We start from the raw sequence: 27,484 nt of genomic DNA, 5'->3' as shown, positions 1-27,484 counted from the left end.
CCGCGCCGCGAGGGGGTGCTGCGGACTGTGCGCGCGCCGGCGGCACCGCCCCTCCCGCCGGGCGGAAGTGCGTCATGGCGCCGGGCGGGCGTTGCCATGGAGGAGCTGAGCGCGGCGCTGCTGGCCGGCGTCTCCCTGGCGGCCCCCAACAGCCCGGCGGCCCCGCACCCCCGCTTGGCCGCGTACAAGCCCCGCGGCGGCCCGGGGCAGGCCGAGCGCCGCCAGCGCCTCCTCCGCCTCCAGAGAGAGTGAGCGAACGAACGAACACCCCTGGGGCTGCCGCCCCGGGAAGGGCAGGCCCAGCCCAGGCCTGGGCTGTGGAGGCGGGGTGAGGGGAGGACGGTGGCATGCCTCCCGCCGAAAATAACCCGATCTGTTTCCTCTCCCCTTCCCAGGAGGCGGCTGGACTACGTGAACCATGCCAGGAGGCTGGCAGAGGACGACTGGGCAGGGGTGGAGAGCGAAGGCGAGGAGGAGAAAGATGAGGAAGAAGAGGAGATGGATGTGGATGCTGGCAAGAAGCTGCCCAAGCGCTATGCCAATCAGGTGAGGAGCTGCCTGCCTCTGCCTGCCTCCGCCTGCCTCCCCGCGATGGGGTGCGGGTGTGAGCACCGGGCAGGGTGAGGGATGTGGGGTGGTTGAGGCTGGGCTGGGCGTGGTGAGTGGCCATGGTGATGGCTGCCTCGGGGCTGAGAATAGCGTGGCCTGCCTGGCTTGGTGAGGAACCGTGCCTCGGTTCTGCCCATGAGATGTGCTGTGGTCAAACAGAGGGCAGGCAGAGGTGGGTTGCCGGTGTACTGAGGGATGGGATGCTATCCAGAGGGACCTGGACAAGCTTGAAAAGTGGGCCCGTGTGAATCTCATAAGGTTCAACAAGGCCAAGTGCAGGGTCCTGCACCTGGGTTGGGGCAACCCCTGGTATCAGTACAGGCTGTGGGATGAAAGGATTGAGGGCAGCCCTGCTGAGAAGGGCTTGGGCTTACTGGTGGGTGAAAAGCTGGCCATGAGCTGACAACATGTACTTGCAGCCCAGAAAGCCCCCCAAATCCTGGGCTGCGTCCCCAGCAGTGTGGCCAGCAGGGCAAGGCGGGGCGGGGGGGCGGAATTCTGCCCCTCTGCTCCACTCTGGGGCCAGCGGCATCAGAAGGACGTGGACCTGTTGGAGCAGGTGCAGAGGAGGCCATGGAGGTGATCTGAGGGCTGGAGCCCCTCTGCTGTGAGGGCAGGCTGAGAGAGTTGCGGGCGTTCAGCCTGGAGAAAAGAAGGCTCCAGGGAGACCTTATAGCGGTTTTTCAGTACTTAAAGGGAGCCTGTGGGAAAGATGGGGCCAAACTTTTTAGCAGGGCCTGTTGCAATAGCACAAAGGGTAATGGCTTTAAACTAAAAGAGGGGAGATTTAGACTAGATAGAAGGAATAAATTTTTTACCATGAGGGTGGTGAAAATATCCAGGTTGCCCAGAGAGGTGGTAGATGCCCCACCCCTGGAAACGTTCCAGGTCAGGTTGGATGGGGCTTTGAGCAACCTGGTCTGAAGATGTTCCTGCTCATTGCAGCAGGTTTGGGCTAGATGACCTTTAAAGGTCCCTTCCAATCCAAACTATTCTATGATTTCAGCTCAGCTAGCAGCATTTGTATTCCGTTGTGCAGCAGTCGGTTACAGAATTTTATCTCTCCCCATGTCTGAGACACCAGGAAGGAAAAGAAACCTCAGCTGATGTGTTTTGTCAGCCTTGGCTGCCGTATTGGTCCTAAAAGATATACAGCCTTTCAGATGATCACAGTCTCTGAAGAGGTCAACTTGTCTGGGCTCTTCACTCCTAGTACTCAGGAATCTATAGGCTCTGCCATGTGTTTATAAATAAATCAATTTAAGGTGCTGGAGCAAGGACCGATGTACAGAGGTGCCCAGGGGAGGAGTATGAGCCCCATGCTGTAGTCTGAAGCTTAGTCAGCAGCTGGGACGCAAGACAAGGACTCAGGGAGAGTCTGTAATGCAAGTTGGTTAAAGAGAGGGAGGGAGCCCCTTTGGTGCTGTAACCCAGGGTGATGAGCAATGCAAGTTGTCTCTGAAGCACCCAGTGTACCTGTAGAAGCCAAGGTAAAACCTACTTGCTGTGAGTTTCCCATAAATTCGGGAGAGTTGTTGCTAACTGCTTTTTTTTTTTTCTGGATTTTTCCATAGCTGATGCTGTCTGAATGGCTGGTCGATGTCCCCTTGGACCTGGAGCAGGAGTGGGTTGTAGTGGTGTGTCCTGTTGGGAAAAGGGCACTGGTCGTGGCGTCCAGGGTAAGCGGCAGCAGTGGTGATGTCTCACCATTTGGTAAAGGACCTGTACCTGGTTCCCCACCAACATAAGACCGGCCCGTCTGTCTTGCTTGAATTATTTTTTTTTCCTATCCCATTTCCTCATAGGGCACAACAGCAGCTTATACCAAGAGTGGCTTCTGTGTCAACAGGTTCCCATCCCTGCTGCCGGGGGGGAACCGGCACAATTCAACGAGCGAGAAAGGTAATGTTGTGAGGAGGCTTTTGGGTTCTGTGCCCTTTTCTGTTGCCAGGGGGGACATTAGCTTCAGGCATGTTTGTGTGTCCCTGGGGATAACTAGACGCGGATAATCTCCGATACTTTTATACTATATGAGAACATATTTTAATTAGCTACCTGGTTAATTGGCACTCTTAAACCTCAACATCTTCTCTTGTTTTCCGACAGAGAGCTGTGTATAGTGCCATCTTTCTTAATACCTCCTGCAGTTGCTTTACGTGTCCTGAGGCGGGGTGACTGTTGAGTAAATGCCTCTTTCTGAAACATGCCTTTGATGTGCCTCTGGTAGTACCTTTGTAGCCTTGTGGGACTCCAAGCTAAAGGCTTTCTGTGGTCCCAGCTTTTGTTAGCAGAAGGGTATCCCTCTGCATCTCTTGGCCTTACGTCAGGGTAAGGCTTAATACAGGAGAGATTTGATCTGGTGTTTGCCTGTTGGGTTGGGCAGTCCGTGGAGCATGTCTGGACCTCCCTGTGTGTGTGTGTGCAGTGTACTCCATCTTGGACTGCATCTACAACGAGGTAAAGCAGACGTACTATATCCTGGATGTGATGTGCTGGAGAGGACACCCTGTTTATGACTGCCAGGTACTGAATCCCCCCACTCTGCCCTGCCCTCCCTTTTGTTCCCTGTTCTGTCAGCTGCTTTGCAGCCAGCACTGGGCGTAGCCCACTGCGCAATAGGATGGATATTTCATCTAAGCACTGGCATCTCTACAGTTTGTGGGCTGCTGGAATAATTGTGTAAATCTTTTGTGGATATCTGGGGAAACAGCAGAGTTTGGGGTGCTGGCTCGTTCCACAGGTGAAGCCGAGTTTGTAAATCTCCTGGGCAAGTGCAGAGGAATGGAGATGCTTGGCAGGTGCTGATCGGTGATGTGTGGTGGATAGTCATTAAGTCTCTGCTTCTTTTCACAGACCGACTTCAGATTCTTCTGGCTTTTCTCAAAGATCCAAGAGGAGGAAGGGCTAGGAGAGAAAAGCAGGATTAATCCAGTAAGTTCTTTTGTACTTGGAAGAGAAGGCGGCTGGGGGGTAAGCTCTCCTGTTCGGCAGGCTTCAGCATTTTCTTTCACAAGCGGAAGCTTTTTTCCTTCCCCCCCACCTCCCCGCCCCTCACAGATCAGGCTTCAAAATGCACTTCTAATGAAATGGAATGCCATGTTCAGGATGTAAATAGAACCACTGAGTCTTGTAAATGAGTGTGGGTTTGTGTTTTTTTGGGGTTTGTTTTTTTTTTTTCCAGACAAAGTGCTGAGGGAGATCAGACTGCAGGGTATCAGCTAACTTCCATGCCATTTTTAGCTTTCCCTTGAAATAGAATGGAAAACCAGTGTGGTTTCTACAGGGGCAGCCTGACTACAATGGGATTTATTCTTGTGTAGTATTATGAGTTCACAAGGCAAGGGGAAAGGCTCATAAAGCTTTAGCCTTCCCTCCTGCTTAAACTAATCATTGAAGTTGTCGGGATGGATGCCAGATTGCGAGCTGGAGTCCCTGCTAAGCAAGGATAAAAAGTCTTCCTTTAAAGACTTAACCCGTGGAGGTCAGACCTAGAACCCACAGCAGCTTGGAAAGTGATTTTTGGGGACAGACATAAGAGATTTGGCGGCCTGGCCAAACCAAACCACAGTTTGCAAAGCGGGACCTGTTCACTGTGCTCAGATGCAGCTAAGCAGAGCATCTCATAAAGGAAGATGACTGCTCCTCTGCCAGCAGTGAAGGTATCTGTATTTGAAAAACATCTTGTTCTGACTCCCAACAGTAATATCCAGAAGACAGCTACCTAATGAACGGGGGGTCGTTTCAGCTTTCATTTCCTGGGTGGAAAGATTCGCTTGGCTGAGCCAGCAGCCTGGAGCAGATGTCTGTCTGCTTTGCATCCTGCCCAGAGGTCATCATTTTCTATTTTGGTTGAAAGAGCATCTCAGGGTCAGCTGTCCTGAAAAGTCCTTCCTGCAGCCTTAGATGCTTGGAAAAAAGGTACTGGGAGCATGTGGGAGCTGTGTGCTGAGTCTCTGCCGTCCACCTCTCATTAAATGCCAGAGAAGGTGTCATTTGGAAATGGCATGATAAAATACCTGAAATAGGTCTTTCTGGGCCCTCTAGATTCCATGCCGGCTGGGCATTGTGGTGGCAATCCTCTGGTCTTACTTGTTACCGCAATGCGTTTTGTAAAGTTGCAGCAACGTACGTGCTTTATACAGCATTGCTGGAGAGATGGCAGGGATTATCCCTGAAGGCTTTTCCCAACCCTCTTTGCTGACTAGGGTGACTTTTATAGGTTTTCACGCAGGCACTTCCAGTGGGGTGTGACTAGCACCGATGGACAGCTTGGTCCTGTTGTTTTGTCTCTAGATCTGGAGTTTGCTTCTGGACCACGTCAGAGGGCTGTCTGCCCCAATAACCTCTAGCAATCACAGAGACCAGTCGCTATGGCAAGAGTAAGGAGTTGAGGATACCTGTCATGTTCCCTCTGACTTTGTCAGCCTGTGGTTGTACCTGGACCATGGAGTTAACGGCCACCAGGGACCTGCCTTTCAGGAGATGGTCTAATCCTCTTTTGAGCCTGTTTGTGCTCTTGGGCTGCCAGTAGCCTGTGGCAGGAAGGCCAGCAGTTTAATGATGTGGTGCCTGCTTGAGATCTTCCCTCTGGTTACTTCGTCTGATGCCTGTCCCTCACCCTGCCCCTCCTATGCTGGATCTTGCACTGGGGGAAACCCTTCCTTCCTAGTTGCCTCCACACCAGTGCTTGATTCAGTGACTTGTTCTGCTTTAGGCAGTTGTCTCTTCTAACCCCCTCTTACTTTTTCAGTTCAGATTTGTGGGCCTGCAGAACTTCCCCTGCACCTCGGACAGCCTGTGTAAGGTGCTGGCTATGGACTTCCCTTTTGAGGTGAGAACATGCAGGCAGGGGCCTGGACCTCAGCCTTAGAGACAGCGCTGCTGTTGCATCTGCCGCTGCTTGGAGAGAGGTGCATCCCCTTCACTTGGGAACTGTGCCCTCCTGAGGCCCGCAGGAAGCTTACTGAGCTGTGCTGTTATTTCTCTGCATGGGGCATGGATGCCTTTTACGCACGTGGCTGATCTGTTACCCTGTCAACAGGTACAGGCTGCGTCCAACCAAACTAATTAGCAAGAGTTAAACCTTAGCATTCCCTGTGCTTGGGATGCGTTTTCTGCTGCTGTTGACTCTCATCTGAAGGAGCCCTGGGGAGGAGGGTGTTGAGGCGGGCACCCAGACTGCCTCCAGAAGCAGCATAGCTCACATTCACATGGCAGTGTGATGGATGGCTGACCTTTTTAGGGCCAGCGCTGATACTGCAGGCTGCCCCAGGTGGGTTAGCGCCTGTACAGGCATGAGCATCTCTGCAGTGTGCTCCCTTATGTGGTGGTGGTTCTTGAGAGGTCTGCAGGGTGGGCAGTGGTGTCTCTGACCTCTGTCACGGGCTCTGTGTTTCCTTAGTCTAGTTATTTTCATCTCTCTATGTGGAAGGCACACAGCTGTCTTGGGGAGGAAAGAGAAGGGTGGTAGTAAGCTCCTGATGGTTTCTGAAGGTTTCAGGTGTTAGTGATGGGTGCCTGAGATGTGCTGGAGTCTGTCCTCCTGCTACTAATGTTGGATCTTGTGGGAGGGGATAGTGCGAGCTCTCCTTTTTGCTTCAGTCGGAACCAGCAGTTTCCTGCATCTGGCTCCTGCTGCTCGAGGTGGCCTTTCCCCCAGCAAGAGCGGCTGAACAGAACCCCTGTGTTCGCTTCATCAGCTTTAGAAGTTGGTGCTGTCGTGCTGTTCAACCCTCTGCTGACCTGTGGGAGAAGGGCAGGGCCGGCAACTCGGTGTGCTGCCCAGGTCAGCTCTGCGTGAGCAGAGAGTAGGAGGCCCTCATGAAACAGCTCAGGTTGCTTTTGGTGGCGATCCTGGCTGACTTGGCACTGAAGAGGATGGAGGAGGTGGTGGCATTCCGGCACAGGGTCAGTGATAAACATCTGGGAGCCAGAAGCTCTTCTGGTGGCCGCAGCAGTTCCTGCGGAGTGCCCAGTCTCAGCCCTAGATCAGAAACAGCCTCTACAGAGGTTGCTTGTCCCGCTAAGCCAAAAGCCATGTTGATTCGGCTGTGCTGCTTGTGCGCTCTCAGCCCCAGTTAGTGATTAACATACGTGCAGGTTTAAATTTAAGGGATGCTAATTTGGCTGCGAGGGCTGACTTTGCCTTCTGCTTGTCAAAGCCGGAACAGTCATTAGAGAGAGTCGGGAAGTCCCAGCCCCTTGGTGGTCTTGCCAGACCCTGCTGTGAACGCAGATCAGGGAATGTTGAGAAGACATCCCAGGTTTCCTGCAGCTGACTTGCTCAATTATGAATGCTCTGAGTGCCTCTGTAGAAACAGTCATTCCCGTCTTTGCTGATTGCATTCCTTCCTGAGGCATCTGCTCCCACGAGAGATGGCTGAGGAGCGTTGCCCCACTGCAACGTGGTCAGAGCAGAAACGTTTCAGCCCGCAAAGGAGATCATTGCGAAATGCTGGGGGAGGGAGATGGGGTTGATCGGACTCTCCCTTGTAATACAGCTGTGATTTGCCCCTCGGGTTCTCCGGTCAGTACATCAGGGTGCCACCCCAGCAAGTGGTCACACTTGTGGTGTAATTTGGCTCAAAGGCAGCCAGTAACCCCGCAGAAACAGTGGTGCCACTTCCAGCCCTGGGTCCCTTCGTGACGTGCCGCAAGAGGGAGCCCAAGAAACCCTTAATAGCTTCCACCAGCAGTACATAAACTTTGGAGAAGGCAAAATGCAGCCTTGCTCTAGATAGTGCAGTGTGATAGAGGTTTCCTTATGCCTGGGCCCAGCTTCTTGTGCCTTACAAGGATCCCGTGCGTGTGATGGCAACAGACAGAGTCAGTGCTTTCAGATCTGGCTCTTCAGAGTTAATCTGTAACCTTAGAGTTAGGACCTGATATGTTATATTCAGTGGAAATTTTTTTCCACTGAATTCAGTGGACTTTGGATCAGCTGACTGGCACTGAAGTGTTTTTGGAGCGGATCTTAAGAGCTACTGTCCTACTCGCAGATCCAAGTAAAAAACATTCAGGTTTCCACAAAGGCAGGGGGAGCCAAAGCCTCTGAGAAACCCTAGTGAAAAGGAACGGGCATGCTGTTAAGCACCTAAAATCTGAAAAGCATGGCCGTGAAATCTTGCTAAGCCAGTTTCTCTTCAGGTTCGGTCCTTTAGGGACAGTATTAGCCCTTATTCTGATGTGGCTGGTGTCGGTGCGGTGACTCAGGGTAGGGATCTGGCCAGCAAATTAAATGAACTGGAAGGAAAACGGGAGTTGCAGTAACTTAAGAGAAATCAGGGGAAGGAAAAACATGACCTAAGTCTCCACCAGGCTGAACTGCTTTGAATTCTCCAGCTTGGGGAAGATCTTTGGAGCTGTCTGGAAGGCAGAAGCCTTTCCAGGCTCTGATCTTTACCAAAACATTCCTGTGGGTGCCGGGGAATCCACATTGCTTACCAAGTGCTGTGCATCCAAGTGCTTACCAAGTGTTGCTTACCAAGGGCTGGATGTGCAGGCGCAGTGCTGAGGTGCCACAGAATCTGGCTCTTCCCAAGTCTTCCTTGGAGGCAGGGGGAGGGAGAAGCTTTGTACTTTATATCCAGAGGGTTACACAAGCTCGTCGTCATGTTTGCTGTTCTGGTTTCATGTTTTCCTAGCACAGGAATCCCCCTTTTTTCTGGGATTATTTTGCAAGATCTTAACAGCGACTGAAAATTATGGACGGAGTAGTGTAAGAAGCTCTCTGTGCTCTGCTGGACGTTAGCATCCATGGAGCAGAGATGGACGGATGCTGCTCTTTGCTCCATCTGCCTTGCAGTTCAGCACGTAGCAGAAATCAGACTCACAGAACAGTTTGGGTTGGAAGGGACCTTAAAGATCATCTAGTTCCACCCCCCCTGCCCTAGGCAGGGACACCTCCCACCAGACCAGGTTGCTTCAAGCCCCGTCCAACCTGGCCTTGAATCCCTCCAGGGATGGGGCAGCCACAGCTGCTCTGGGCAACGTGGGCCAGGGGCTCACCGCCCTCACAGCCAAGAATTTCTTCCTAATACCTCATCTAAATCTCCTCTCTTTCAGTTTAAAACAATTAAAAAAATCACCTTGATCTGCTTGGTTCACCCATGCCTCATCTCACTGCCCATATAGGTGCTGCTCTGCCCTATATATTGTGGGGGCTGTAGGCTCAGGGAGGGGCCTGGGAGCCAATTCAATTCAGTCCAAGGTGGACTCTCATAATTTCTGCCCACTCAGCCCCTCTTACTCATAGGCAGATGGCCTTTTAAGAGCTTTGGAGGCTAAGCGAAGAGGGGCACCACCTCCAGCGTTAGTCAGGCTCGCAGCAGGATCTAACCTTGCAGAGCACGCCCCTGTGAAGCGTGGGAAGAGGGGGTTGGGGGGTGGGGAAAATCCCTTAGCGTGGTGGGGAAGCGGGGAAAACGTCAGCCAGCTGCAGTATTGCAGAGTGTGGAAATAGCAGCACAAGAGTTAGGGCCTAAACCTTCAAAGTCCTGAGTGCCCTTAACTGTCATTGATTGCTGGAGAAGTTCTCTCGTGGGAAACATTAAGAATTTATTTTGCATAAGCCAGCTGAAAAAGCTGGAGCAGCGTTACGAATCAGGGCTCCTTGGCATCACGCGCTCTGACTAATTACTCCCTAAATGTATTATTTAAAATAACCTTAATCCAGTAAAGTGGCCTTTCTGTGCACTGCCTTATTCAGAAACCCGATGGCTTTTCTGCAGAATGGGATCATAGCAACCAGAGGAAAAGTGCTGGTCGGTGCCGACATCAAACTGAAATTGTTTGTCTTCACTGATTTAAAGCCATCCGGCAATCGCTGGGCTTGCACTGATCTTTCAGGACAGGAGCTCTGCAGGTTTCTTCTTTCCCTTCTGCCATTTATTGCACTGCTTGAGGAAAAATGATCCAGCTGGTAGTTTTGGCCTGGAAATGGAGAGTGGTGCCGTCTGGCGCTCTGTCACCCACCTGCGATTGCTCCAGCTCTGGCCTTTCATTCACTCTCTGTCTCTCTCTCCTTTTTCCAGGTCGATGGACTTCTCTTCTATCACAAGCAAACCCACTACACCCCCGGCAGCACCCCGCTGGTGGGCTGGCTCCGGCCGTACATGGTACCTGAAATCCTGGGGCTCACCATGCCCGCCACCGCGCTCACTGCCAAACCCGACTATGCTGGGCGTCAGCTCCGGCAGATCATTGAGAGCAAGAAGAGTAAAAAGCTGGCAGCTGAAACAGGTCAGCCGAGCAGCGCGGTGGCTGCGAGGAATGGACATTACGAGCTGGAACACTTGTCTACCCCTCTGCCAGCAAGCTCTCTGAAGGGCCAGGAGGAAGCAGGGAGCCAGATGGAGAATTAGGCTGCTGGGACAGACCGGTTGGGTAAGGAGAAAGCAAAAGGTTCCCCGCTTCTCACTGTCACTCACGCTCCCGGAGCGTGGGGCAAAGGTAATGATAGGATGGTTTTGTTTAAAGGGCATGGAAGTGGAATGTCTTCCTCCAAGTGCCGCTGGATTTTTTTTTATTATTATTTTTATTTTTTTATATTTTTCCCAGGACTTCTGTGAGGCCTTAACAGTATTGTCTGGTTCTTTACTAAGGCGGCCCATGTGTTGGGAAATTAAATGATCTGTCCCCACGCTGCAGGGTTCCCGGTTCAGCTCCTGACCCTGCTTCTGTTAAAGCCTCTGGCAAGGCCTCAGTGTTAGGAACAGTGCTCAGACCTCCAAGGTGCAGCTGCTGCTGGTAACCCCAGCCCCGACGGCAGCCGCGGAAACCAGCGTATTGCAGCCTTCGATCCAGCTGCTTACTGAGACCTTCTCAATGAAAGTTTTGTGGTCAGTCCACTTCTAGTAACAAGAAAAATAAATGTTTGCAGCAGGGCTGCTGTAAATCAATAGGCCAGGCTTTCCACACGCACGTGTTACTGAGGGGGAAAAGAAAAACAAAACCCTAAATTTCCTTTGCCCGTACTCGAGGCTTTTCTCAGTAGGGGGTGGAAGGAACGATTTCGCTCTGAAAAAATGATCACGTTGATTGTGCCAAATAAAAGGTTTCTCATAAAGACAAATGCTCGAACGTCTTCCTGCTGCCTAAGGGTGGAAGTGTGCTATGCCTCCTGAATAGGGATTAAAAAAATCGGTTGCAGCATTAACTGGAGCGGAGGAAACGCTCTCCTCTGTGCACTGAAGTGCTTCAGTCCCTCCTAGCCCAAACCCGCTTTTTGAGCACCGGCTGCTGCCTTTCCCCGGATTTAGTGGGGGTGAAAGGATCGTACACCATCCCCAGGTCCTTTTCCAGAGGGAAATTAAAAGGCCAGAGCGGGGCCGCTCTTGCCACAGAGCCGGGGGGGGCAGGGGGTTGAAATAGCAGTCTATGGAAATGCCCCCTGGAGGAGGGCCTGTATCCAGGAGGAGATACGGAGAGCAGGGGTGGCTGCCTGCAGATAGCAGGGGTACTTGTATCCCGCCCTCACACCCCCCCGTTTTTCCCAGAAAAAACACTTGTTTCTGTGCCAAGCGTGTGGGCAGCCTGTCATCATCTGACTCTGCAGCCGCTATTGATTATACCAGCGGGCAGCAGGAACTGGCCGAACTGCAGCCGGAGCTGGCTGTGGGAGGGGGCTGCCCCTGGCTCCCCCTCCCCAAGAATGGAGGAAGCAGCACCCCGACCCTGCTGCAGACTTTTATTTTATTATTATTTTTGTTATTTTTTTATCATGGGAAGCAGCCTGCCTGGGGAAAGAGGACAAAAACCTGGACTGCCTCATCCTGCCCCATCCCTTGAAGGCTCTGGGCTGCTCCAGCTGCGGATTCCCCATGTGCTTCGACCTCACCGGCTGGCAAAGGACAGCAGGGAGAGCCCCGGCTGGGAGACCACATCCCAGTGTAGTTTAGTCAGTGTAGTTTTCCTTCCATCAGGCAATTAAACCCGGAGGTGGGCAGCTGGATGGACAATTTGTGCATCCCTTAGGGCAGAGAAAGCCGCAGTTCAGGTTACTGCTGCCCTACAGCATCCTCCCAAGGTCTTCCAGCTGCGGGAAGGGGGAGAAAACACAGCCAAAGAGGGCCTGTAGCCTTCCACTGCTTGCTGCTGTCGATGGAGGAGAGCAGGAGGGAAGCAACTGTCGTTTCCCGCTGGCTCCAGATGATGCCGCATAGTTTCCCTTTTAAAAGCATTAGCTGGGGCTGGAGAAATAAATATTTGCGTTCCAATTCCTATTGGAAACCCAAGGCTGTGTTTGGAGAGAGGGTGTTAAACGGAAGTTGCCGGGGACGGCGCAGTTTGTTGCCGTGACTATTTTATTTGCTGGGTGTGATCCGGTTCCCAGCTGTTCCATGCCCTGCTCCCAACTGGAACTGGTGGCAGCTTTGACCGAGGAGGGCTCACCCTCCTGGGAAGCTGAAATTTAGGCTGGGGTGGGAGAGCTGAGTGGGCAGCCTGATCTGCCGAGGTGGCCTGGGGTTCTGGAGGATGGACAGCTGGCCATCCAGCTCAGAGGATGGGCGGATGGCCATCCAGCTTGGGGCTCGGCCCCTTCCCTCTGCCTTATCTTCCATTTTCTCCCAGTTAGGTGCAAAGGCTCTGGCTATGGGCGCTGTGCCAACGCTGTCCTCCACAGCCTGACAAAATGTCCCCCGTCCCGTCCCCGTCCTGTCCCAGGCCTTGGCTTTTCGGTGGGGTGGCTCCCTGAGGTTCCCTGCTCTGGAGGAGCATCCCTGGGGGCTGTCCACCAGGCCAGAGAATGCGATTTGGGGATGGCGGGCGGAGAAAGAGAAAAAAGAAAAGAAACACTGGAAACTCCGGGTTCCCGTTGGGGCAGCGGGAAGCCGTGGGCCTGTCCCTGCTGCCCGCGGGGAAAGGCTGGGAAGCACAGGCTGGAATACCGGGAAGGGAGGATGCTGCTGCTGTGAGGGGTGTTGGGAGAGGAGGGACCCGCAGGCTGATTGCTCCCATCCTGGGGTCGCTGCTTGCAGAGTTCGGGGGTACAACACACATCTATAATAATAATAATAATAATAATAATAATAATTTTTAAAAGGGCTGAGTTGGGATTCTGGGGATGTTTCCTCGGTGGTAAGCTCGCAGGAACACACTGTGCCTTTGGCTTTGGGTGCGAAGGAGTCCCAGGCTGGAAGGCAGAGCCCTGGCGGGGGTCTTTAGCCGCCCCTTTTCCAGCGCTGCCCCTTCGTCCCCTCCTGCCTTCCCTCTTCGTCGGGCAGAGCCGCCGCCACCATTTTAGCGATGCTACCGGAGCGGGGCGGGGGAAGGATGATGCCGGGGGACGCGCCACCACCCCCCGAGGCGGGGAAAAAGGCTCCTCCGTCCCTGTTCCGTCCCACCGCCCCCTCCCCCGCCGGGGAAGGGCTTCCTGCCTCCCCCCGGCAGGGGAGGGGGCTGCGGCCGCTTCCTGCCGCCGCCCCCGCCGGGGCAGAGCGGAGCGGGGCGGGGAGCTCAGCCCGGCCCGGCCCCGCCGCGCGCCGCTTCCCCCGCCGCCCCCGAAACTTACCGGGGAGCCGCAATACATAAATATATATATATATATTTTTTTTTGAACGTTTTTTATTTATTTTAAATTTTTCGGCACTTTTGGCGAGGACCCCGGGGCGGAGCCGCCCTCGCTGAGCCAGCGGCGGGCGGGAGGGGCCGGTGCTCGCACGGCCGCCGCTCCCCGGGGATGGGCTCCGGCGGGGCGCCCGCCGCCTAGGCCGGCCCGGCCCGGTACGGCCCGGCCCGGCCCGGCCCGCTGGGGGCAGCGGGGCCGCGCAGCATGGCCGCGGAGCTCAGCGCCGAGGAGGAGCAGGTAGGTCCCCGCCGGGCTCCGCTTCCCCGGGCCTGGATGGGCTGGGCAGGGCGCCCCCTTTGCTCTCTCTCCCCCCCCCCTTTGCTCTCTCCCCCCCCCCTTTGCTCTCTCCCCCCCCCTTTGCTCTCTCCCCCCCCTTTGCTCTCTCCCCCCCCCTTTGCTCTCTCCCCCCCCCTTTGCTCTCCCCCCCCCCCTTTGCTCTGTCTCCCCCCCCCCCTTTGCTCTGTCTCCCCCCCCCCTTTGCTCTGTCTCCCCCCCCCCCTTGCTCTGTCTCCCCCCCCCCTTGCTCTGTCTCCCCCCCCCCCCTTGCTCTGTCTCCCCCCCCCCCTTTGCTCTGTCTCCCCCCCCCTTTGCTCTGTCTCCCCCCCCCCTTGCTCTGTCTCCCCCCCCCCTTGCTCTGTCTCCCCCCCCCCTTGCTCTGTCTCCCCCCCCCCCTTTGCTCTGTCTCCCTCCCCCCCTTTGCTCTGTCTCCCCCCCCCCCCTTTGCTCTGTCTCCCCCCCCCCCTTTGCTCTGTCTCCCCCCCCCCCCTTTGCTCTGTCTCCCCCCCCCCCCTTTGCTCTGTCTCCCCCCCCCCCCTTTGCTCTGTCTCCCCCCCCCCCTTTGCTCTGTCTCCCCCCCCCCCTTTGCTCTGTCTCCCCCCCCCCCCTTTGCTCTGTCTCCCCCCCCCCCCTTTGCTCTGCTGTCATCGTTCCCCCCAACCCCAGCTCTGTGTCGTCCCCATCCCCCCTGCCTGGCTCTGCATCCCCCTCCACCTTGCGCTGCGTGTGTCGTCCCCCCCCCATCTTTGCTTTGCTCCCCCTCCACCTTGCGCTGCGTGTGTCGTCCCCCCCCCCATCTTTGCTTTGCTCCCCCTCCACCCACACTGTGTCATGTCCCCCCCCCTCGCAGTCTGTCTCCCCTCCCTGTGCTGTGTGTGTTGTCCCCACCGTCACCCCATTTTTTGGCCACCCCCGTTTGTAGCACTGTTTTTTCCCGGCGGAGCAGTTCTCCCCCAAGGAAAGCTCCATCCTGAAAGACCTCACACCCAATCTGGGCAACCCCCCTCCCCGCCATCTGTGCACCCCCCACCCGCACAGCGCTAATCCCAAAGGCCTTTGCAGGACCCGTGCGGGTGGGCGCTGGGGCGAGCGGGGGTGCCAAAGCGCGGTACTGGGGTCGTGTACCCCCAGACCGATGTGTGTGTCCCCACGGCCTCTCCTGGCAGCCCCCCCCCGCCCCCCCCCGCCATGGGCAGGCTGGCGTGGGGATGCGTGTGCACGCGCTTCCCACGCCCCAGCCCTCCCGTGACGTCCTGGCTTCCTCCGCCGGCCCTTGCGTCACCGCGGGAGGATATTGCTGGGCTCAGGGAGCGGGGGGCTGATAAACCAGCCAGCGCTCCTCGTCCCCTCCTTCATCCTCGTCCCATCCCCCCCGCCCCCGGCCCGCATCCAGCTGGGGATGTGGAGCCTGGGTGCCGGAGGCTGCCTCGAAGCTCCCCATGGCGACGCTCGGGCTGGCCAAGGGCACGGCGTCACATTGGCCACCATGCTGGCCTTGGGGTGGGGGCTACAAGGCAAAAAGGACCAGAGAGTCTGTTTTCTATTTGTTTGGGTTGGTTTTTGGGTTTTTTTCGGTTTTTTTTTTTTTTTTTTTTTAAAACATCCTTGATTTCTCCCAGGAGGTTGAGGAGGGTTGGTACAGAGACGTCAGCGAGTGGAGGAGTCTGTCCCACACCGGGGAAACGCGGCGCTCCCGGGCTTTCTCCTCCACCACACCTCCCTCTTATCAGTGCCGCTCCCAGGAGTGATACTGCTGTCTCCAGGGTCATAAAAATCGGAAGGAATGGGGGTGTTCCTGCCCTCTGTCCTGGGATTTGTGTCACAGAAGGGGCAAAGCTTCCAGCAAAGGGGGTTTTAGAAGACTCTGCTCCAGCAGGGGAGGCTTGGTTTGCAGTGAGAGGCAGCATCCCGGAGAGGGATCCAAGGTGTTTTGGTTTGTGGGGGAATATTGGCTGGAGAAGATGAAGGGATATTTGCAATAACAGCTGCAGGTTTCAGGTTTGGATCGTCAGACTGGGGTGGGGGGAAGGCTGCACGTGGGGGCTTGGAAGAACCAAAATAGTGGAAAAGTTTCTCTCTCCTCATGGGTAAGTAAGTGGTGGTTGGGGCTGGGACATCCTCTTCCAGGTCCCCTTCCCGCCACCTCTTAGCCCTTCTTGGCACCGTCAGGATTTCCTCCGCTTGCTCTGGTGTCCCCTGTCACTGACACCAAGCGGGAGGAGCTGCTCCTCTGCCTGATCCCCGCTTGCCATGGGATGGGGGAGCCCGGCCCCGGGCTTCACCCCTCTCCCTGCCAGTCTTCTGCTCCTTGGGATCTCTGCTGTTCCCTTCCCAAACTGTCCCGGAGGAACAAAACTGATTTTCCTCAGGATTTTTCGGCCCAGCTGCAATTTTCACAGGACATTCCCCGCCCGCCCCGGGCTGAAGAAGGAGGGTGGGTTTGCTCCAGGGGAGGAGGGCTTGAAGAGCCCCTGTGTTCCGGCAGCGGTGGCTTTCTCACCACCCTGCCCTGGCGCGGCGAAGTGAGGACCTCGATGACACCAGCGCTCCAAAGACCGGCATTGTTCCCAACGCCCGGCCGCAGACCATTTTGCTCACAGCGCCGTCGGGTTTTTTTGCAGAAATGAGGCCCTTTGCCATGGTTTTGGGCCCATGGGCTTTGTTTCCAGCATGTGGAGCGATCCCTGCTGTGCTTGGCTCAACACCTGGACAAATCCCTATGGGGTTGGGGCCAGAAATGATGTTTTTTGTTCTCGTGGGGGAAAAAAAAACAACCAACGCAGCATCCCTCTTGCTGGGGGCTGGAAATGGATTGTATGAAGCGTGGTGGGTTAGATCTTGAGAAAGGAGACCTGAACCACACATTACATCCTCTCCCTGCCGCCACCGTGCCCCTTCCCATCACCTCAGGGTGTCCTTCCCGTCCCAAGTCATGGTGTCGGATCCGGTCTCTGCCCGAGAGCAGTGAGGAGTGTGCCTGGTGCTTGTCCCCATCCCCGTGCTACCCTGCGGGTGCTGGGGAAGGAGCAGCTCTGCTGATGTTTTGGATTCGCATCTCCAGCTCGAGTGTCTGGGCTGCTGGGGGCCCCAGGGGAGTCCCTGGCAAAGCGGGGGTACCCCTGGTGAGGCTCCCCACCTTAGCTTATGGCTGGGATATATTTCTGTATACGTATGTGTGGATATGTGTGTTGTCTTAAGGCTTAAGATGGTTTCTCTATTGACCCGTTTATTTTCCTGCCCCCCTTCAACAGAGGAGAAATCGTTAGAAATTTGGGCTGGGAAAGAGTTGCTTTTGTTTTGGCAAAATGGAGGCTTTCAGAGATGAAGCAGTGGGGATAAAGGCGTCCCGTAAGTAGTGCTCCCAGGAAAAGCTCCCACTGGCTGCTGGCTGGGAGATGGGAACACGAGGTGGGGGGGCGTAACGCCACATCTCCTTTGCTGCCTGCTTTGCTCCTCTCTTCCAGCCCCTTGCCCCCAGCAACTGGGGACATGGGGGGACCAATCTGGTTTGTGGTTGACCATGGCACGCCGCTGTGCTGGGAGGGCTCGTGATGCTTAAAGGGGATTTTTGCAAGGGCTCGGAGCTGAGCTATCGAAATCTGCTTTCAGATCCCTCCCAGTGCTGCTGGCAGTGGATCCAGCCCAATTACAAGTGTTCCCTCCCAGCTGGTGCTCTCCTGGCTGCTCTGCGGGGCTCCGGTACCCAGTTAGGGAGTTCCTGGCTGCGACGTGCTGGGGATCCGGGCTGGCCCCTGGTGGCTGCCAGCAGCTGGGCAAGCTGGTGTCCCTTCCAAAAATGCTTGTTGGGGTGCCAGGTGGGCTGCAGAGACCCCTTGGGTGAGCAGGGCTCCTTCGGCTCATCTCACACGAGGGGCTCGCCACTGCAGATAAATCCCAGCCCTTCGCTTCCTCCCGTCGGAAGTCATTAACGCCAACGAGCTTTTTCTGGCTGAATAGCTCCCTGTAACTCTGTGCCGCTGCCTGACATCCAACACCGCCGCCTGCCCGTGCTCCAGGAGCCAGCCTTTAGCCCTCACTGTCCCTCCTCCTCGCTCTGTCATTGCCATCCTCCACTCTTTTGAAGTGGAAACTCCTCTGTTTTGGGGTGTTGTCTGGGCTGTTTCAGGGACGACCTGCATCCTGCCCGCATCCTTTGAGCGGTACCTGGTGGAAGGCTGTTCTGTGCTGCCCTGTCCCCCCTGGGGCACCTCTATGGGGGGGGGGGGGCGGGGGGGCGGCCAATACACAGTAGAAAGCAAAGCTGCTTCCATTAGCACAGCATTCAGAAGTCCTGCGCTGCCCCCAGGTTGTAAAAAGTGACACGTTTTGGGGTTGGTTTTTTTTCTCGTGCACCTTCAGGATTTTAAGCCTGCTGGGAGGTTACAGGTTGGGTCTTGCGACTCTGCTCTGTCAGCGCTAGCGTTGGAGGAGTTTCTTTCTCAGTTTCTCACAGTTTTGGGTGTGCGCGGTGTGGGATGCATGCTCGCGTGGTATTGCCCTGGCGTGTTATGGGATGGTGGGGAGCAGCAGGATTGTCCTGAGACCCACTCGGGGCTAAACCCTTCTCATCTGGTCTTCTGTGGCCGTGTGAAACTGGCCTTACTGGGGGAGCTGGTCCATGTCCTGTAGCGCATCGGAGTGTCAGCCCTCGATGCCGGTCCTGCTCATTACCCGCGTTCATATGGCTGGGTTTGCTGCCGGGAGGCTGCTGCACCCGGGCTGCTGTGTCTGAACAGGCATTTGCCACATGTAAAATCCTCCTTTTACTCCCTGTCTCCCTTCTAAAAGTCTACAGCCAATTTTTCTCTGCCAACACTCCTACCATTTGTTCCTGTAGAGTTCCCTGCTTCTCCCCAAGGAGCTGCTGGGTTTGCCAAGCTGTGGTCGGCCCCTGCCCTCACCCCGAGGACCATGTAGCTCCTGTGGTGACCAGGGATGCTCCTTGGTGCTGCTGCTCCTCGGTGCTGCTGCTCCTCCTCCTCCTCCCATCTCACTGCACGCCCCTCATGTCTCTCCCACAGGCGACCAAGCAGTTCCTGGAAGAGATCAATAAGTGGACGGGCCAGTACAATGTGTCCCCGCTCTCCTGGAACGTGGCCGTCAAGTTCCTCATGGCCCGCAAGTTTGACGTCCTGCGGGCCATCGAGCTCTTTCACTCCTACCGGGTAAGTGAGCAGGGCCGGGTTTCCCCACCCCTGACAGAGGGCTCCCTGCTCTGCCAGCAATCTCTGGTCCCAAGGAAGACCGTCCCCTTGCTTTTTTTGTTTTCCCCACCCTCCCTTATGGGTTTTATCCAGCTGGAAAAATCCTTGTTCAGCCAAGGCGAGTCACCATGGAGATCTCACTGACCCCAATCTCTTCCCCAACACCGAGCCCAGCATGCGCGCTCACAGGGCATCCGCTCCTATGTAAAGGAGAGAGATAATAGATATATACACATGCCTTTCCCATCACGGTTTTCCCCATTCTGGGAGCTATGGTGCTGCAGCTGGTTGCAATCCCCTGCCCGAAAATAGAGCCATGGAGCAGAAGTTTCCTCACAGGGGCTTCCGTGGGAGGGCTGGTGTGCCCCATGGGGGACGTGGTGGTTGGTGGAGGGCTGGAGTGGCCGTGCCTGCTGTCACGCTGGCTCCCTGCCCGCAGGAGACGCGGCTGAAGGAGGGCATCGTGAAGCTGAAGCCGCACGAGGAGCCGCTGCGCTCGGAGCTGCTTAGTGGCAAGTTCACCATTCTGGTACGTGGAGGTGTCCCGTCCCCCCACCCCAAATTACCTGCTCCACGTGGGTGTACTCAGGTGACACGGGAGCCTGACCTTGTTTCCTCACCAGAGCGTGCGGGACCCCTCGGGAGCCTCCATCGCCCTTTTCACAGCCAAGCTGCATCACCCCAGCAAGAGCGTGCAGCACGTGGTGCTCCAGGCGCTCTTCTACCTGCTAGACCGAGCGGTGGAGAGGTGAGTCGGGGGGACCCTGTCTTGGGGTGGTGGGTCCCCTAGGAGCCCCTTCCCTCCCAGGGGTGAGGGGAGATGTTGCTGCCTCCTGAGGTGTTCGTGAAATCCCTCCGAAAGGCTTTGCGGGGAAAAGATGTGCCATCTCCCCTGTGAAGGGGAAATTGTGGCTGAGTCTGCACGTCACCAGATGTCCCATCTCTCATTAGAGGGAAGAAGGGTGTCACAGCTCCCTGTGGCTTGAAATTCCCTTTCTCCCCCCAGTTTGAACTCAAGCCAGTTGTTCCTGTGGAAGCGTGCAGCAAGGGAAACAAATCCCCCAAGCCCCGAACTAGGCCCTTTGCAGCCTTTCCCTGCCCACGTCCAAGTTTCAGTTTAGCAAAGACCCCCCCAATTACTGCAGCCTTTGGCCGAGGAGAAGGCAGCCCCCACCACCAGCAAGGCGTAACGTGTGCCCTGCCAAAAATATAAAGCCCAGACATCCCATTCACCCTGCTGGGCTCTTTCCGTTTCTGAACTTATCCATCACAGGCGGTGCAGCTGAGACAGGCTTAAGAGATGGGCCAGGCTTAAAGAAGGGTTGTAGGAAGAGGTGGTGGAGCAGCTGGGAAATGCAGACGTGAGCTTTGGGGTCTGTGAGTCCTTCTGGAAGCTCAGAAGGGGATTTTGGGGGGTCAGCAAGCTGAAGATGAGGTTAGCATGGGGCAGGAGCCGAGCCAGGTGGACGTTGCCAGGGTTGTTCTTGCTCTTTTTCCCCTCTCTCAGCTTTGAAACCCAGAGGAACGGGCTGGTGTTCATCTACGACATGGCAGGCTCGCAGTACACCAACTTCGAGCTGGACCTCAGCAAGAAGATCCTCAACCTGCTGAAGGTGACGGCTGGGGGTGACCTGCTGGCTGGGGATGTCACACAGGCCACTCGCTCACTGAGTAAAATCTTGCGCCAGACCATACTGACCATGTCTTGGCCGAGGTGGACCGGCTCCAGGACCTCAGGAAGGTGCTGGGAGCCTGCCAGGCTGGACCCGGCTGTTGTCCCATGGGTGGGAGGGGATCAGCTGTCCCCGCGCCAGATTCCTCTCTCAGCTGCTGGCAGGGTTTTTGGGAAAACAGATGCAAATTATTTTTTAATTGTGCTGGCATTTTCGTGCCTCCTCCCTTTTCTGCAAAAAAGAAAAAAAAAAAATAAATAGTAAATATTGACCAGGGTGTGTTCTCCACACAAATCCTTGCTCACAGGCTTCACTTCTCTCCCCTGCAGAGCCAAACCCTCTGCCTACCTAATTCCAAGGAAGTAATTTATTTCCCTATCGGAGCATAAAATAAGGGTGTCTGCATGCGGAGCACACTTCAGATGTGGCGTTGCCACGTCGGGGTCCCTTTGCTGGTCGTCACCTCTGCTGGGACGTGTCCCCCCCACCCCCCAACCCCAGCAGAGTGTGGATCTGACCCCCCCCTGCTGCCTGCAGGGTGCCTTCCCAGCTCGGCTGAAGAAGGTTTTCATCGTGGGAGCACCCATGTGGTTTCGCGTGCCCTACTCCATTATCAGCCTGCTGCTGAAGGAGAAGCTGCGAGAGCGGGTGAGTGTGGGGGTGTCCTGTCCCCCCCCCGGCATGGGACCTCTCGAGGAGGAGGGCTGAGGCCGTTTTCCCTTTGGATCAGAGTGGTGTCAGCACCCTGTGCCCCTCGTCCCCGTCTGCTGGAAGCTGCTGAGCCCGAATCCCTGGGCAGTAGCCTGTTTTGTAGGGGCCACCCTGTTTTGGTGTTTTCAACAAATATCTTTGAACCCCTTTGGAAATCGCCTACAATTTCTTCCTCTGCAGTGAGGCCGCCAGCAGCGGCAAAGCGGAGGTGATGATAAATAACTACAAGGAAATGAAATGTCTGCTGAGCACATGGGAGAAAAGGGAAACTTAAATACCTGTGCTCAGGCCCTATCTGGCAGGGCCAAAAATACCCCCCAAAAAATTGCCTCAGTATCAGCAGTGCTGCTGATAGAGCCCGTTTCCAGCCTGACGTCTCCCTGGGCTGGACTTTACCCCTTTGCAAGTGGCTCCAAGCTCCTCCCAAAAGTAAATTGGGAGCTGGGTGTCAGGGTGGGGTACGTGGTGGGGGCGGGGGGGGCACTTCCTGCCCCACTGCTGATGTTCCCCTAGGTGTCCTCCTGGGGCAGGGGAGAGAGGGGAAGACCCCCCAATGCTGTTGGGAGAAGTCTCCAGGCTCCATCAGGGTGGCGCCAGACCGTTAGCATCCTTGTCCCTGTCCCCTTCTCCATCTGTCCCTGCTCCTCTTCGTCCTGCAGGTGCAGATGGTGAAGATGTCAGAACTGAAGGAGCACCTGCCCCAGGAATGCCTCCCTGAGTACCTGGGGGGATCCCTCAAGCTGGACCCTCTGAGCTGGAACTGCCGGTTCCTGCCCCAGCAGAACGGGCACCCCGATCCCCTGGATGAGCTCATCCTGGTGCCACTCGCGGCCCCCAAAGATAACGGCTCCGTCCACGTCCCCGGGCCCAAGTCCGTCACCCTCCAGGAGCTGCTGGATCACGTCAGCCGCAAGCAGAAGCGGGGCATCTATGAAGAGTATGAAGATATTCGGCGCAGGAGCCCGGCCGGCACCTTCGTCTGCTCTTTGTGAGTTGGGGAGGAAGGAGACAGGTGGGGGCCAGCGGGGGGGTCCCCTCGCTTGCTCCAAAAATTCTCACTTCCAAAAGAAGTGCTGGGTGTCCCACCCCCCCCACCCCCCCCCCCCGCACTTCTGCTGCGTTGTGGCATTCCAGCCGCCTCTTTGGGTTGCAGTGCTTTGGGTTAGCAATGGAGACCCCCCCAGCCTGGTGATGCTGCTAGCCCCCTTTGCAGCTCCTGAAGCCCCCGGGGGTAGGAGGGAGCCGGGCAGGGTACGGCAGGGACCAAGACCTGGCCGGGACTCCGCTTCCCCAGGCTTTGGCCAGGTGATGGCAGCAGAGCCCAGGCTACAGGAGGAGTGCTGGCTTTCCCTTCCTGCCTGGAACACACAGGATCATAGAATAATTTGGGTGGGAAGGGACATCAAAGATCATCCAGTCCCACCCCCCTGCCCTGGGCAGGGACACCTCCCACCAGCCCAGGTTGCTCCAAGCCCCGTCCAACCTGGCCTTGAACCCCTCCAGGGATGGGGTAGCCACAGCTTCTCTGGGCAACCTGGGCCAGGGGCTCACCACCCTCACAGTGAAAAATTTCTTCCTAATATGTAATTTAAATCTCCCGTCTTCCAGTTTGAAGCCATTACCCCTCGTCTTACCACTACATGCCCTTGTAAAAAGTCCCTCCCCAGCTTTCCTGTAGGCCTTTCAGATACTGGAAGGGGCCCTAAGGTCTCCCTGGAGCCTTGTTTTCACCAGGCTGAACACCCCCAACTCTCTCAGCCTCTCCTCGCAGCGTCTTTGTGGCCTCCTCTGGCCCTGCTCCAACAGGTCCATGTCCTTCTGCTGTTGGTGGCCCCAGCGCTGGAGGCAGCGCTGCAGGGGGGTCTCCCCAGAGCGGAGCAGAGGGGCAGAATCATAGAATGTGTTGGGTTGGAAGGGACCTCTAAAGGCCATCTAGTCCAACCCCCCTGCAGTCAGCAGGGACAGCTTCAACTAGATCAGGTTGCTCAGAGCCTCATCAAGCCTGGCCTTGAATGTCTCCACGGATGGGGCCTCCACCACCTCTCTGGGCAACCTGGGCCGGTGTCTCACCACCCTCAGTGTAAAGAGCTTCTTCCTAATGTCTAATCTAAACCTGCCCTGCTCTAGTTTAAACCATTGCCCCTCATCCTATTGCTACATGCCCTTGCAAACAGCCCCTCCCCAGCTTTCTTGTAGGCCCCCTTCAGGTACTGGAAGGCCACCATAAGGTCTCCCCGGAGCCTTCTCTTCTCCAGGCTGAACAATGCCAACTCTCTCAGCCTGTCTTCATAGGAGAGGTGCTCCAGCCCTCTGATTATCTTGTGGCCCTCCTCTGGACCCGCTCCAACAGGTCCATGTCCTTCTTGTGCTGAGGCTCCAGAGCTGGACACAGTACTGCAGGTGGGGTCTCACCAGAGCAGAGTAGAGGGGGAGAATCCCCTCTCTGGATCTGCTAGCCATGCTTCTTTTGATGCAGCCCAGGATGCAATTGGCCTTCTGGGCTGCTCTGAGCACGTTGTTGGCTCGTGTCCAGCTTTTCATCCACCAGGACCCCCAAGTCCTTTTCCACAGGGCTGCTCTCTATCACGTCATCCCCCAGCCTATGTTGATAATGAGGATTGTCCCGACCCAAGTGCAGGACCTTGCACTTGGCCTTGTTGAACTTCATGGGGTTTGCACAGGCCCATCTCTCTAGCTTGTCCAGGTCCCTCTGGCATGTCAACTGCACCACTCAGCTTGGTGTCATCTGCAAACATGCTGAGGGTGCACTTGATCCCACTGTCTAAGTCATTGATGAAGATCTTGAACAGCACCAGTCCCCGTACGGATCCATGAGGGACAGTACTTGTCACCCCTCTCCATCTGGACATCAAGCCTCTGGATGTGACCATCCAATCCCTCCTCTCACCCTGCTGGCCATGCTACTGGGGATGCAGCCCAGGATGCGGGGGGCTTTCTGGACTGTGAGCGCTCATTGCCTGCTCATGTTGAGCTTCTCCTCCACCAACATCCCAAAGTTGTTCTCCTCAGGGCTGCTCTCAAACCCTGCTTCCTTCTCCCCTGCCTCCCAGGGCACCCTACAACCAGGAGAAGAACCGGTACGGGGATGTGCCCTGCCTGGACCAAACCCGCGTCAAGCTGGCGAAGCCATACAGCCGCCCAGAGGTGAGCCAGCCTGGGATGGAAACTTGGGTCCTGCCTGGAGCCACTTGCAGCCATCCTGGCCATGGGGCTCTGGAGGGTTCATGCTGTGTGTGCTTTTCTCCCCCCAGCTGACTGACTACATCAACGCGAGCTTCATGGATGGCTACAAGCAGAGGAACGCTTACATTGGGACTCAGGGTATGGCCCTGAACCCCTGTGGGAGCCACCAACAGGGTTATTTTGCTCCTGATGCAGGTGTGGGCTTCACCTCCCTGCCCAGCATCAGCCCCTGGCTGTGGAGTGCAATAGTCTGGGAGGAGGGCACTGCCTGGCAAGTGCCCCTCCTCTCTGGGCGTATTTACTCCCCTCTCAGTCCCCAGCCAGCAGGCAGTAGAGCTTCTCCTGGAAGAAGGCAAGAGTTCCATCCCCTTCCAACGATGGCAGCCCCCTCCTCCTGCCCCTGAGCCAGCCCCTGGCTTCTCCCCACAAGCATCTGCAGCACCAAGCGGGGAGGGGGAGGGGAGGGGAGGCGGCGGGGCTTGGTGCTGAGCTGCAGGGATTCATTCAGTGCTGGGAGGGCCAAACTGGTGGTAGCTCCAGGCAGGGCTGGTGGCACCACACGAGGGTTGGTCCCCTGGGGTAGGGAGGGCTGGCAGAGGCTGCTGGCCGAAGAGGATTGCCCAAACCCATCAGGTTTTGGGGGGTGTCCCCCACAGGGCCTCTGGAAAACACCTACGGTGACTTTTGGTGCATGGTGTGGGAGCAAAACGTCCTGGTGATTGTGATGACGACCCGGTGAGTGCCCTGGGGGAGGGCACAGCCCTGGGGTTTTTGGTGTTTTTTTGAAAAATGGGTGTGTTTGCTGTTGGATGAGCAGCGCTGGGTGCTTTGCTGTGACTCTGCAGCTGTGGTGCCAGCAGGGTGGGGACACTGCATCAGGGATGGACCAAAGGGATGAGGCTGGCGGGGCTTGGGGCATGTCCCTAGCAGGGTGAGGGGGACATCACCAGCTTCTCCTTCTCCTGCTCCCAGGCTGGAGGAGGGAGGCAGGAGAAAGTGCGGCCAGTACTGGCCTCTGGAGAAGGATTTCCAGGTGTGCTTCGGGGCCCTGACCATCACCAACCTGGGTGTGGAGAACCTCAACCATTACAAGAAAACCATCCTGGAGATCCACAGCTCGGAGGTGTGTGTCCACAGCTGCCTGGTGGGGGACAGCATTGGGGGGGCACTGGGGGTCCTCCGTGGCCAGGGGCATGGAAGGGGAGAGGGTCTAACCCCCTGCTTTCCCCCAGACCAGGGAGCGGCGGCTGGTGTCCCACTTCCAGTACCTGAGCTGGCCGGATTACGGCGTCCCCTCCTCTGCAGCCACTCTCATTGACTTTTTGGGGGCTGTGAAGCAGCAGCAGAGGGTGGCAGTCAGTGCCCTGGGACCTCGCTTCAAGGGTCACCCCGGGGGGCCCCCAATCGTGGTGCATTGCAGTGCTGGCATTGGCAGGACAGGTGAGGGGGTAATGCCACTGCAGGGGGTGGAGGTCTTGGTGGCGGTGGGGCATGTCCAGCCTGTCCCTGTGGCATTTCCGTCTTGGGGACCCACGATGCATTTGGAAGCCAGTTGACTGGGGATGCGTGTCCCCAGGACCTGCTTCTCCCAATGGTCCTTGGGAGGTGAGGGGTGAGGACCACCACTGGGTGGAGGACTACCACCACTCCTGGTGGTCCCATGCAGGAGGTTGGTGGGGGGCTGAGGGCCACCACTGCCCCATTTCTCACAGTGGTGGCTCTTTGGTGGCTGACAACGTCCGTCTCATCGTTGTCCCCAGGTACCTTCTGCGCGCTGGACATCTGCTTGTCCCAGCTGCAGGACGTGGGGACGCTGAACATCTACCAGACGGTGCTGCGCATGCGGACGCAACGCGCCTTCAGCATCCAGACCCCCGAGCAGTATTACTTCTGTTACACTGCCGTCCTCGAGCACGCCCAGCGTGAGGGTCTGCTCCTTGCCAACCACAGCCACACCGGCCAGGAGAAAAGCCCACTGGGACACTGAGACCCACCATCTCCCCATGGAACCACCCCCCCACCACCACCCTAGCCTTTTCCATCCTCCTGGGGCTGCTGGAGCCTGCAGGGACTCAGTGGAGCGACGGTGCCAGAACGCGGAGGCGACCACCTCTCCTCGACTATCAGCACTGCTAACAAACTGTGCCTTATCCAAACCTACCAGTGGCCGCCGCTTGCCGGGGGGTGGAGGACGGCGCGGGAAGAGTCTTTGGTTGGCTGGGGAAGTGTTTTTTCTTCTCTAAGAGTTTGTTTTGTTTTGTTTTGTTTTTATTTTTTGTTGGGACCACCTAAAATGTATCTAGAGAAAGGGCTTTGCAAAGCCTTAGAAAATGTATTTCCAGTCCTGCCCTGGTGCTTAGGAAGAGGTGTCTACTTCAGTCTTACCTGCCACTAAGTCTGTGTGTCTGTATGTATGTGTGTATATATCCTCGCTCTCCCCAACCCCGCCTATTATATAGATACATATATACAAGCCCCCCCTTTTAGCAGCTCCTGGGGGTCCGTGCTCTCCTGTTGTCTCACCGCTGTGATCCCTGGAGTGGTGAGTTTGGTCCTGGCTCTGTCTTGTCTTTTCCCCCCCTCACCTTTTTCCCTTTCCTGCTCCTCATGGGCAGTGTTGGGACCTGGTACCCATCCTGTGGGAGGCACGGGGATGTCTCATCTTCCCCATCCTCCTCTCCTGCTGGGAGAGGGCAGCTGTGCTGCCACAGGAGGAGCTGGAGAATTTTGGTTTGAGTCGAGGAGCTCACCAATGTCCCCTGCCCCTCGTGGTGCAGCCACAGGAGTCACTAGGTACGAGACGATGGGGACAGATGGGGACCGACCAGCTCTCTGGGTTGCCCGGTTTTCCCAAGCTGGCAGTGGGAACCTGCCAGCCCAGCCCTGTGGTGAGTCACGGGCTGGAAAAGTGCTGAGCAAAACAATAAAAAAAAAAAAAAAAAAGCCAAAACCCTGGGGAGGCGGTGAGCCGACCTCTGGGGCAGCAGTGCCTGCTGGGGACAGTGGCCCTGTCCCCTTGCCCCTCTGTGCTGCCTGGGGAGTGGGACTGTCAGCGCCTGGGCCTCAGTAACTTTATACTGTAATAAGCTCTTTGAATGTGTATATTCTTATTTTTTTATAATCTTGAGGGGGGCTGGGTATTTTTGTTTAGTTGGTGGTTTTGTTTTTTCTTTTTTTTGGTATTTATCATTAACTTGATCTAAGTCAGAGCCAGAAGTATTTGTAAATGTTCCTATTTT

At 56.3% G+C, this 27,484-nt stretch overlaps 2 protein-coding genes across 4 annotated transcripts; both read left to right on the top strand.

Annotated features, from left to right (window-relative positions):
• Window positions 1–78: 78 nt before the first annotated feature.
• On the top strand, window positions 79–11,821 carry SNUPN (snurportin 1). 3 transcript variants are annotated; one of them, XM_054213881.1, is made up of 9 exons: window positions 79–248; window positions 396–546; window positions 2,184–2,288; window positions 2,415–2,511; window positions 3,035–3,132; window positions 3,463–3,540; window positions 5,360–5,440; window positions 9,642–9,993; window positions 11,341–11,821. In XM_054213881.1, the coding sequence occupies exons 1-8, from the start codon at window positions 97–99 to the stop codon at window positions 9,969–9,971; spliced, it is 1,092 nt and encodes a 363-aa protein (XP_054069856.1). In that variant the 5' UTR covers window positions 79–96; the 3' UTR covers window positions 9,972–9,993; window positions 11,341–11,821. The 3 variants fall into 3 exon arrangements, with proteins under 3 accessions (XP_054069856.1, XP_054069855.1, XP_054069857.1); XM_054213880.1 differs by lacking the exon at window positions 11,341–11,821 and having other exon boundaries at window positions 9,642–11,317; XM_054213882.1 differs by lacking the exons at window positions 5,360–5,440; window positions 11,341–11,821 and having other exon boundaries at window positions 9,642–11,319.
• A 1,204-nt stretch (window positions 11,822–13,025) lies between these two features.
• PTPN9 (protein tyrosine phosphatase non-receptor type 9) lies at window positions 13,026–27,195 on the top strand. Its single transcript, XM_054213871.1, has 13 exons — window positions 13,026–13,414; window positions 18,475–18,618; window positions 19,097–19,186; window positions 19,281–19,405; window positions 20,165–20,270; window positions 20,868–20,978; window positions 21,701–22,029; window positions 24,113–24,206; window positions 24,314–24,383; window positions 24,902–24,980; window positions 25,218–25,368; window positions 25,478–25,685; window positions 26,006–27,195. The coding sequence occupies exons 1-13, from the start codon at window positions 13,382–13,384 to the stop codon at window positions 26,230–26,232; spliced, it is 1,767 nt and encodes a 588-aa protein (XP_054069846.1). The 5' UTR covers window positions 13,026–13,381; the 3' UTR covers window positions 26,233–27,195.
• Window positions 27,196–27,484: the final 289 nt, after the last annotated feature.

Source organism: Rissa tridactyla, chromosome 9 (genome assembly GCF_028500815.1).
Source record: "Rissa tridactyla isolate bRisTri1 chromosome 9, bRisTri1.patW.cur.20221130, whole genome shotgun sequence".
NCBI classification, from domain to species: domain Eukaryota; kingdom Metazoa; phylum Chordata; class Aves; order Charadriiformes; family Laridae; genus Rissa; species Rissa tridactyla.
The sequence above is the reverse complement of the archived record's forward strand: the minus strand, read 5'-3'. Positions and strand labels throughout refer to the sequence as shown.